The sequence below is a fragment of the Gambusia affinis genome, linkage group LG11, assembly GCF_019740435.1.
Source record: "Gambusia affinis linkage group LG11, SWU_Gaff_1.0, whole genome shotgun sequence".
Lineage (NCBI taxonomy): Eukaryota > Metazoa > Chordata > Actinopteri > Cyprinodontiformes > Poeciliidae > Gambusia > Gambusia affinis.
Genome location: NC_057878.1, coordinates 18,066,980 through 18,079,306, shown reverse-complemented (window position 1 = coordinate 18,079,306; position 12,327 = coordinate 18,066,980). Strand labels below are relative to the sequence as shown.

The window sequence follows — 12,327 nt, the reverse complement described above, 5'->3', positions numbered from 1 at the left end:
ATTAGTGTTGTGTTCTCAACCAGTGGGATAATAATGCGATGTGTCCTGATTGGATTCATGTGTGGGGTGTCAAAGTAAACAGTTAATTCCTTTTGTTTATTAAAGATAACAAGGGGGAAAAAAATCAGACGACTGGCTGCTGAATAAGCATGACTAACTAAAGTATGCATTTGTTGTTGAACTGAAAACAACAGTAATAATAATTAATACAAGAAAACACTTGAAGAAAACGAGCCTAATTAAATGTTCAAGTCATATTCAATAACTTAGAATATGCATTCTGAGGCTCTTTTGTCAGATGAAAAGTGCTTTTTGAAAATAACCTGAAATCAGTTACATATATTTTCCATTAAGCCCACATCTCTAATCATTTTTGTGTAATTATTCTACATGACGTTTTTTCACTGAGTAAATTTAGTTATTGAAATAAACAAGCAACAACATTTCTTTTCTTCTTCCTTCTCTTTAAATCTTAATCATGAGAGGAATTAAGATGACTAATTTTCCATACTGTAATCTGGAGTAGTTTCTGATTTTAACTAAGGTGAGCATTTCCTATAAATAAATGTGGTTCTATTGAATAACATGCGTTGCATGCGTTCATCTTTTACAATAACAGAACTCCACGTCGAGCAGAAACAAAGAGGGCGTATGCCGAAGGGAGGTGCGCTCTTCCTGGAGACTCCTCCTCTCTGCATAATGTGCCGGCTGCCTCATTGAATTGACTAGATGGCAGAAAAACAGACTCTCAGCGGCAAGTCGGGACACTGACGAACCGGTTCGGGAAACAGCCTAAAGTGACCGAGAGCGGGGAGGGAGAAAAATGGGCTGCATTTAACCGACAGAGAGTCCTCTGAGGAAGCGGCATCAGTAACAAAGAATAAGTTTTATTCGCCTCAAGGAAGCGGATGGGAATTATTCGGGATTTGGGTTTTTTCTCCTCCTCAGCTGTGGTACCCTAAGGTCAGATTACAAAGAGAAGAGAGGTCGGGCTCTGTTGGAGATGGATTTCTTCTTTGCAGAGGTAAGTCGGATCAGTTTTCTTCGTATTAAGCGCAGTTTTAGGAGCTGCTTACTTTTAGTGTAACCCGGAGTGACTGTGGGACCCCCCCACGCTCTTTGTTTGGTTCTATCGTGTGGTTCGGCTGTGTTTTTAGCAACTTGTGTTTCTTGGGGTATTTTCTTTTCTGTTCTTGTGACGCTTTTTTATTTATTTTTATACCTCATAACAATGTTACTTCCTCTGAGCTGGGCTCTAATGGAAACTTAAAAGCCTCTAATAAAAATCCACAACTATTCACTGTCATCATATATATATATATCTATATATATCTATATATATCTATCTATATCTATATCTATATCTATATATATATATATATATATATATATATATATATATATATATATATATATATATATATAGATATGATTGTGGCAGTACCTACCTGTAAAAGCTGACCATGCTCCATGCTGGCTGGATGTGTCATGAGCCATTCAGGCCAAACACCTCAGGGTTGAAGGGAAATCATGGCTGCAGGTCTGATTTGTCATCCCCCTGTGACTCAGAGGAGGGCACAGACTCTGACAGAGAGACAGTGTGTTGGTGCTGGTCGGATTCTCCTCCCAGTGTTCACTTCTTGTACCTCCTGTTGGCGGCACCAGCCTCGCCCCTCGGTGATGTGCTGAGTTCTGACTCAACGTAAGACTCATAGATTATTCTTCTTGCACAAAAAAGATTATTCCATATTTTGGTATAAATTTTGCTCACATGTCCACATTCTTGGTGTGCTATATGGCTTGTGATAATAGATGCAAGACTTCTTATGGCTTTATTTCAGCATAGCTTTCCACTTGTCATTTTTCTACAAAGACATGATTTGTGAAACAGTTGTTCTTTTAGCAAATGTTCCCACCTGAGCTGTGGATCTCTGCTGCACTTCCAGATTTAGTGCTGGGCTCTTTGGTTTATTATCCAACCTGTCAGCTAAGGTGAAAGCCATTCCAAGTTAAGTTTGTAGTTGTATTGTACACTGAAAATTCAGTGTGTGATGCTAAAGCTGAGGCTCTTGTTTAATAAGCTAACCTTTTGACTCCTCTGCTGTGTTTGTTGGTCTTCCTACAGCTGATTTTCCATAAATGTTCTTCATCAAACCTCTGAGGCCTTCACAGAAGATCTGGATTTATGATGAGATTAAATTACACAAAATCTTAATTAACTACACTGAAGTTCATGGTTCTAGATGGATAAAATGTGAAAAGTCATCAACCAATCTCTTTATGTAAGGTGAAGTGACTTTCAAACAGGGTTTTCTTTTTATTTGCTAATATGTTCAGATGAAAAAAAATTGGATTCAGCTGTCTCAGATAATGCTGACCTGGATTATACTGCATAATCTGACTTTATTAGAGTGATATCCTATGCAGGAGAAGATTAATATTTAGGATAATCTGTAATTTATCTATCTAGTGGATTTTTTCGAATTTCTTTTCAACCAAACTGCTTGTCTATTTCTATTTATTTATTTATATTTGCATCTCTGCATTTTTTCCCTCCAGGGGGTCTTTTGTGGGCTCTAGCGCCTCATGCTAGTCATCTGTTGCAAAGATGTTACAATAATATTTACTTTAAAACAATGATCAGCTACAGACTAACAACAAACTGATTTTATTTGGTTTTGATTTAATTTTTTTATGATTGTTATTTTATAAAAATAATATAAAATGTAAACTTATGGGATAACAACTAAGTTTCCCCATATTTCATAAGTTATCCTATAAATTGTAAACTTTGAAAACCGCATTTGGTTTCCTTTGTTTTATTTTACTGTTTTTCCAAAATTTAATTTCAGTTAAATTCAGTTACATGAACATATAATGGTATTTGGGCATTTTCTGGGTGTTTAAACTTAATAGAACTCTTTGACTTTATTTTGTTACAGGGCATACATGATTATAACCCCTAACAATTCATTAATGGGGATCCTGAAATCTGAAAAGGAACAAAGTTGTAATAAATTTGTTTCATTGTTTCGTTTTGTTTTAACTCATTTGAAAATCTTCTATTGTAGTTCGGCGTCAAGATTTCTCCAGAGGTTTGTTTTACTTAAATTGCATAAACAGTTTGTAGAACGTCTTTTGTCGCATTCGGGGCTGCAAGTTTTTTGAGGTTTGTCTCTAACAGCGTTTCACTGACTGAATTTATACCTGCTTTCTTTGGTAAAACTCTCCAAACTCAGTCAGATTGGATGGAGAAAGCTTTTGAAAATTCTGTTTTTTCAATTACTGCCTCAAATTATGAATAGGATTTGATCTGGACTTTGATTTGATCGTTCTGGCATGAATATACTTCAATCTGAACCACTTCACTGAGGCTGTGGCTGAATGCTCAGGGTTCAACCACAGCCTGTATGCTGCTGGACAGGGAGCTTCTGCCACAGTCTTTCATTATGTCTGACATATTCTCTTTCAGGACTCCCTTGGATTCAGCTCAGTTCATCTTTCTTATCAGCTCTGAACAGATTCCTTGCGGAAGAAAAACAACCACAGAGTATGATTCTGCCACCACCGTGTTTCACTGTGGGGCGGTCATGTTCAGGGTGACCTCTAGTGTTACTTTTATTGCCATGCATAAAACTCTGTATGCTGGACAAAAAGTTCAGATCAGAGCACCTTCTTTCACATATTTCTTGCGTCTTCTGCAGCTCTTCCAGAGTTACCATGGACACTGACTAATTTTCCCTGGCCCTACATTTTACTTTTACTTGAGTAAAAATATGTTGAAGTAGCGCTACTCTTACTTGAGTATGTTAATAAATTGTCCAATGTGACAGAATTGTGAAATGATTTTCCACAAAAAGTGCCCCGAGGACACCTTACACGCCTGAATTGTGCCTTGTATGCCTTGTATGCACGGCAGCAACCATGGCAGCCTGTCAAGAGGAGCGGCGACTACGAGGGCGTGCATGCTAAGATCTCATCCTGAACGCCCATCCTGTCCATCAGCGAAAGCTCTCAGGAGCTGACACGCCACCATCAAAACCTCAGCGCCGTGACTCCACGCCCAATCCGTCCGCTGAGTGAATGTGACTCCAATTTAAAGCTCACCAGCTGCTGGACCTGGTAGCAACATATATATCTGACTTCATCAGATTTCGTTAGAGCTTCTTTACTGTCACATTTAACCCTTTACAGATGAGATGTCCCCTCAGATATTAAAATCCTCGGTGAAGCATCCAGATGACGAAGTAGAATTTCAGCTATTTTGTAAACGGGGTCGACGATTCCTCTATAGCAGCAGCTGCTCTCTGTAGAGCCACACAAGGAGTTCACCACACCCGTTAACTCCTTCCTTACATTACATTGCAAATTCCTTCCTCTTATATATACTCTGACAGAGAGAATCCCAAATTCCCAACCCTGACCCTGCAAATTCCAGGTCAAGGCTTCCTGTCATCCCATCGTCGTATTGCTGTAGTGGCAAGGCTTTAGGTTTCACACCTTCACCCTTCTACACACAGATATAGGCTCACACACTTAAAGCATCCCTAGGAACGCGATGAGCTGTTTATGTCTGGCTCCGCTGAGTCGGAGCAATAGATCTACCAGCTTGGTAAAAAAAATTCTGTCATGACATGGACATTGTGAGAAAGTTGTTTGGAGTCTCCAGGCTATTTTCCTCCTGCAATGTCGACGGCCTTTCTGTTCGTTTGTCACATCATTCATCTCCTACTTTAAAGAGCCAAGAGTCAGAGGTTGCTGCTCCCAACTTTTGAGCATTTTTATCGCAAAAACTGTTGCAAAGGAAGGTAATCGACAAATGTATTATTTCTCGATTAAGAAAGACACTCTCTCTGCTGTTCTTTCCAGATCCATTTTCAACTACATTACAGCCCGGCGGCTGCAGGGATGACGGTTTAATCTTATTTTGGATGCCACATTGTCTAATGTCATAATTATAAATTGGGGTAAAGAAAGATCACGAATGGGGTTCCTCAAAGCTCTATTTGTGGGTCACTTTTATTTGATTTCTAAATGACAATTTTAGATATGTCTAAGCTTATACATAAACTGCTGATGTATAATGTTATTTCTTTACATGATGATTCCAAAGAATTTATTGTTAAATATCAGAACTCAGACTGACCCAGTGAGGGTAAACACCACTACAGTAAACCTATACTTTAACACAAATTGACAGGTCAGTCTTGTTGTCAGAGTCCTTACCAATACCAGTTAAATAGATTATTTTACAGCAGTAAATGTACTGGCTACCTGTTTTCATAAGGATGTTACCATCATTTAACCAATCGTTTTTGCTAAATTTAAATTATGGTATCTTTTAAATCACGTGGTCTTTAAATTGTACTTTTATTCTCTTGTTTTTTTAATGCGATGTGCTATAAAGCACTTTGAATTACCTTTTGTATGAATCATACTATACAAATAATCTTGACTAGACGTCCATCCAGATGGTCCTTGAAGTGAGGAAAACTGTCAGGAAGTAAAGTTCGGATGTGGTGAAGGAAGGAAAGAGAAGTAAAAAAAAAAGAGGCCTGCATTCCTGTAAATCTTCTATAAGCAGTTCTCCTAATTCTCAATTACTCATGAATTGGTTATTGTGAGCATTATCGGGCCTAATTAGCGGATTGCCAAACTGTGCTGTGGAAACCGTGGTTAATTTACAGCACTGATTGTTGAGGATTAAAGAGTGGAGGGCATTATTATGAAGGCGGTGGTTTGTGTGTGTGTCAGTAGGAATCCTGCAGCTTTGCTTCAGTCCAGTGTTTGGATAATCTGTCACAGCAGTGCAGAGGCTAATTAGAAACAGATATTTGTCTAACCATGAACCAAAAAACATGGATTATCCTCCCTGAGTCAGGTGAGCTGGTGTAGCTCATGAGAGTTTGTTTAACTCTGCTTTCAAACTATAATGGACCGTTGAGTATTCTGATAGATTTCAGCAGAGCAGCTTGTATTTGATATAACTGTATCAGTAACCTGACCTCCCCCCCATCTATCAGTGAGCTCAGCTTCATGTCGGGAGATCAGTGCTACGATAACCTCCTGCTGACACCAAGCTGTTGACTTTAGCTCTATCAACTACGTCTCTAAGCTCTTCATACAAAGCCGTCTGCGCTTGTGCTCATCAGAGGAAAATGCGTGCGCCTGTCTTTCAACAGGTTTTCAGAAGTAACAAATAGCGGAGTGCAGATGCATGGCTTCCTGTCTGCTGGGGTCATGATGATGGGCAAACAATCGCTGTGTAGAGTCTCTCTTAGTCACATCTGCTGATCCACCTGGAAAAAATGTTAGTTGGATCAGAGTTTTATGATAAAGGTTAAGCTTTTATAGGCACATTTTAGCTTTAAAGCTAGAACTTTATTTTTCTACAAAATAAGTTTTGCTCTAATTGTTTATGAGTCAGAATTGATGCATTGGCCACTGATGTTTGGTTATTTCTGGAGACTTAGTCAAAAAATATAGAAATAAACATTTATTTTATTCACAATTGTGATAGTTTTATGATAATTGATTGATTACTCTGGATTAGGTGTCCAGCTACACTGACTATTATGATATTTAGAATCGAACCTACAACCTTCCGATTACAAGATGACTACTCTACCCACAGTCGCCCCCTTTAGGTGAGAGGTTTGCAACTCCAGTGCCTCTATCTTGCACTTTCAGACGTAAGACTAAAATCAAATGAATGGTTAATGATCAAACCTTTGCCAAACTCACGAACATGCAAAGGCGGTAATTCAAGCTTCTGTTTCAGGTGTTTGTGCAGGGATGTCTCCATTGACAAATAGAGTTACAGCTTTCTCGCTACATACATTTTCATACAAAACTTGATTTTCCTCTTTTTTTTTTTAAGAAAGGAATGAGAGTAGCAGCCAACCTTTAACCACCTAACTGGCAACGAATGTGGGCCAGTACTGATGGTTTACACTAGTAGTGCCCAGACCTGCTCTCCTGCAACATTTAGATGCATCACTTCCCCATCACAGCTGAATCAAATCTCTGAATTCCCTCCTCAGCATATCATTCAGCATAGCGAGCCATTCATTTCACTCAGGGGTGTTGGAACAGGGAAGAATCTAATAGTTGCAGTATGGCAGCTCTAAAGGACTGGAATTGGGTCCCCCTCAATTACAGCAGTGTAGAAATTCTTGTGTGTTTTTTTTAACAAATAAATTCCAATAATTCAGATAATGCATATTTTTTTACTTTAAACAAGATTGGAATAAACTCTTAAGTTCATCTTAGTAACATAGCACATATTTCCAAAACTTTCAATCTCTGATCTGAGGGAGACTGTTTGCCTAATATTTAACCAAAGCTACTCTTTCCTTAAATTCCCACCTGACAATAAATCTCAATAATCCCTGCACACTTGACCATGAAATCTATTAAATTTATTTTTCATGCAGGCATTGTGTTATTTCTGTGACTCATGTTTTGGCATGCATGTTCTGTATCTTTGCCTACCAGAAGAAAAAAAATGGAAAAAAAGTTGCTGGCCATCCTATTGGCTGTCCGGTACGCACAGACACGCAGAAGCTGTGCGACAGTAACCAGTCTCTTAAATCCTCTGGTTCAGAAGTCCCGTCAGGCAGCTTAATAACAGCCGACCTGTGATTACTGCTTCCTGCCCAGATGTTAACTTTCCTTATTTAACCTCCTCTGATTACTGTCAGTGGATAGGGATCTTATTATAGGATTGGACATGTGTGTCTCCAACTTACACTATCCCATGAGTGCAGGTTGACTACATGGAAATATAACCTCGGTTGGAAAAAAACATTTGTAAGCATTGCGTCCTATGATGAGATTACTTCCAAAGCTGCAGTTTCAGATCTAAGCAGTGAAGCAAACATTCATTAGGACTGAAGTAAGCATCACTCACTGAGGGATCCTCGGCTGCAGAGTTTAATCTGCACTCTGTTTTTTAACATTCAGAATGACATGTATCAATTCTCCAAATGACAATAACATGTTTTCACCAGTTGGATGGCATTTTGTGGTCACTGATGTCTGGATCTGGTAAAGATTTATATGAGTGAGTAGATGGATGGAAACATCATAATGGTGAAAAAATAGAAAAGAGAAGAGGGCAGAGAATGAGAATAAATGTAGTTATTACATGAAGTGCAACATTTAGCAACAATATTGTTGTAGTTCTACTACTTCACATTTCATTACTTCTGCTTTCTCTTAATCATGAAAAATTAACAAAGAGCCATGTCTATAGCCGGGTACTTGGACTAATGCATGAACTGGCAGCTTGTTTGTGTTTCCTTTCAGCTTGTTAAATTATTAAAGTCTACATTGTAATTTAAAGTGAACCACTAACACAGTGCTGAGTGAATATCTTGTCTGTCTGTGCACTCCAAGTTTCCCTTTTCGTTTCAATGCAACATCATCCATTAAGAATGAATCGTTCTCTGCTTAGGAAAACATTAGGTGATAATTGCATGTTTTACACTCACATATTGAAAGGCACATTTTATCCGTACACATTGAGCAATTGAAGTGTCTCTTTCATGTTTTTTGATCCTCCAGCTTGATGTCTTTTCTGCATTTTAAACAAAATTATCAATATCATAATTAATATATACCCATTAGATAAAATGTTTTAATTGCTGTTGTATGAGAGCAATGTTTGTCATGTCATCAGACTTAAATATGTGGCTTACATTTGCACTCAGCCCTCTTTTTCCTGCTACCCATAAATAAAATCCTTAGGAGCTAAGTGTATCCATCTGTCTGTCCATCAATCCATCCTTCCATTCATCCATCCATACATACATCCAATGTTTGCCACCCATATGAAAAAGGTGTTGAAAAGGGACATCTGATGAGAGGAGACAGATATTGAATCCTTCATCCTACAGAGAACTATTTATTCACAACATCCAGAACGTACAAATCTCCCCAGTGAAACGCTGTGGTGGCAGCTTCATGCTGCGGGAATGCGTTTCTTCATCAGAACTGATGGATGAACCTGGAATGAAACATCTGTAAATGTCTTGAGACTAGAATGATGTTCACTTTCCAGATAGAATGGAACTGTTTGGATGAAGGAATGCTCACGTGTTACATTCCTTTGGAATCCTGGACCAATTGCTAATTGTATGTATTCAACAAGCTAACTGATAATAGATAAGTTGTTTAATCAGTCAGTTTGGAAAGCACATTATCCTTAAAAATAAACAACAGCACCACTTTAGTCATAGACAGAATAACATCCCAATATGGAGTCACTGACACCTCCCACTGTCCCACTGATCGTGCCCCAAATGTCTCCCACAGTCAAGCTAACACACCCGAAGTCCCTGACAGTTTTGGCTGAGCGGCATTCCTGGGATACCCCCAGGATCCCTGTTGTGTGACCCCTCTATAAAAGTCAGGTGGGTCCAGGAGAGGTCAGACATGCAGAAGACAGATAGGAAGGGGGGTCAGCCAGGTGGCTCTGTAGATAGAGTGAACTCACGAAGCTTAGCTGAATATCCACTCACATGCATAGTAATCGCATCATTTCTGGCCGCTTTACCCATCCCTGCAGAACTCTCTGTTATACATAAATACAGTTTAACATTATGATCTGTGTAGGATGAATATATGTTCACAAACGATAACAGAACCTCGAGTCGGGAGCCTGGCAGAGAGTCAAGTGCTCTACTTATTTCTGTCATGCTCCTAAAGACGTGGTTTGTGATGCAAATGATCTTCAATAGACTTATTAACCACACAGAAGATTAGCTCTGTTGGATGATGATGGGGGTGGAGCATTTTAACCCCTTTTACCCTCTGCAGACGGGGTGGGTCTGCTCACTGACTGTCACACACCCACACCCACACACACACACACACAGAGACAGACATCTAATGTAATCTAAACACAGATGAAAAAAAATGCTGCTGAATGTGTTTGATTGTCTTCCAGCATGTGACACTTTTGTTAATAGGTTTCTGCCCTTCTGTTGAAACAAAAACAGTTTGTGCCCATCAGTTTGTGTCGGCGTTAAATAAGAACGGCAGCTGCCTCCAGGCAGTCCTCCTCTAAACATGTTTACAGTCTCCTCAGCATGGGGGCTCGAGCTGCGCTGCAGTATGAGAAACAATTGAGGATTTTTCACCCAGACACAAACTGGGGGAAGCCCTGTTCCCCAGGGGGACTCCTCCTACTCCATTAGCAAATTTTCTGATCAGCTGCTCACTCTATTATTAATTCATATGTCCTCCCTGCACAGATGTTAGAGGTTGCCTTTAATCATCTTATGTTCCTCCTCTGTCACCGACATCCCCCCCCTCCACTTTGACGTTCTGGTTTTGAAGTGTTAGCTGTGCCGCTTTCAGGAGGCGGAAACAACGAAATGAGAAAATCTAAAGAATAATCAGCACGATTGAGAATGATGCCTAATTATTTGAAGTTAGCGGAAGAACTCGTATTTTTGTGATGTCAAGGAAATCCAATGAGGTTTTGCTTTTTGTAGAATATGTAGCTCTCAACCTACTGGAGATCCTAAATCCAGTGGGACCTTTGCCCAGATTCCCCTCTTAGCCTAATTCAGCCTGCTTAATTAATCTCACCAGCTACTTGGCACATTTCTGCTCGTTCCACTCTCACATCATCCAGGAGATGTCCTTACTATCCCTCCATTATTCCCCCTGCTTTGGTTTCCAATTTAAAGCATAAACATAAAGCAAAACAAAATGTTAAATAAAAACTTTTTCTGCACGCCTCTCCAACTCAGAAAATAATTGTGAGTGTGCTTTCTTAGCTGCTTTTTTAAAGCCTGGAAAATTAAATTAAACAAATTGCAAATTTGCAAACCACTTAAAAGAACTGTCCTGTAAATCTTCTTCCTTGTGGTTCTCAGCCTCATTTTGCGAGATCCTTCCTTCTTTAATAGAGATGGTGTGTGGCTCCACACCACCACACTGCACGCATACACTCCTCTATACAGATCCACACACACTGATGACTTCACATGCTAATGTGCAGCCATCGGTTTAATGAAGTTTGGTTTAAAAGGATCAGATTTCTGTCTCTACAAACTTACTCCCATTGAGACAATGAGTTGAATTTCTTTCTCCCAATTCATCCTGAAATATCTAAATGATTCGTATGTGTTTTCTCCCAATTCATGTTGCAAACTTGCCCTGAAGGATGGTCGTATGTGTTTTCCGATTTTAAAAAAAAAATTTTATTCAGTTTGTCCATAATGTATGATTCAGGATATAGCATATGTTTAGTCATCTGACTATAACATCTAAATAGGAGCCATATGAAATGCAGCTTCAGTGTATATAGAAAAAAAAGTCCAACATACTAAAAGTAGTTTTTAAAATTATTTTTAACTAAGTAAACCCACTTAAAGTAGCCTTAAATAAAATTATTAATTAAGAAATTAATATTATTTAATTCTTAATTAACTAAGATTAATTAAGAATCTTGATTAATTTCCACATTTGGAAATTACTGTGCAATTAACGATTCTTCATAAGATCAAGAACATGACAGACAACAATCACGACATTATAATACAACTACAGTATCTTCAGTCAGAGGCTTTTTCAGAACCACTGTAAAACAGACTACTACTGGAGAACCTTTCTGCCCGCAGCCATCAGGTTCTACAACAACTCTTCTGAGAAAATAGTTTCATCTGAGTTACATGCATGCGTGGTCAAGTGAGTGTAGACAATGTGTGAATGAATTGAGAGACTAGCTAAAGTATCTTTAATAACAGCACCACTGAGTTCAAGTTACTAGTTGTGCAGTTTATCTTTATCCTTTTAGGAGTTGCTTAAATCAGGTCACCATGATAGAAAGTGACCCACAAAAACACAAAATCTCTCTATATTTGGACTGTAAGTTAACTTTTATGGAGCAGAGTGTGTAAGGTAAAGGTGAATGCAAGTGAGCTGTTTTAATGTGCTGGTAGTTTATTTTAGTCTTTAATATCTGCGCGGTGATGTTGATTTGTTTAAAGTATGATTTTTTTTTAATGCCATTTTTTCTTTCTCTTTTGAGTGAAACAGTCAAGCTTCTAAAGAGTTTGTAGCTTAATAACTCAACAATAAGGTGAGTCAGATAAATTTGACAAGCTTCTAAAGAGTTTGTAGCTTAATAACTCAACAATAAGGTGAGTCAGATAAATTTGAACTGTTCTCTGAACTGATTGTATGTATGAGATGCAACAGAAACACTAGTTGACCAGATGATTTGTTGCTCAGCTGGTAGCCCACTCTGTGACGTGGCAACATCTTTAAAGATGTAAAGTGGGTAACTGTGGTCTAATGTCTCTGGACAGA

The 12,327-nt window shown here is 38.7% G+C and overlaps 1 protein-coding gene across 3 annotated transcripts in view; it reads left to right on the top strand.

Annotated features, from left to right (window-relative positions):
• Positions 1–741: 741 nt before the first annotated feature.
• myo10l3 (myosin X, like 3) overlaps positions 742–12,327 on the top strand; it is a 67,689-nt gene continuing 56,103 nt past the window's right edge. For all 3 annotated transcript variants that reach the window (XM_044132690.1, XM_044132689.1, XM_044132688.1), the window contains exon 1: positions 742–1,024. In XM_044132690.1, coding sequence (XP_043988625.1) covers positions 1,004–1,024 — 21 coding nt within the window. In that variant the 5' untranslated portion in view covers positions 742–1,003. The remainder of the gene's footprint in view (positions 1,025–12,327) is intronic.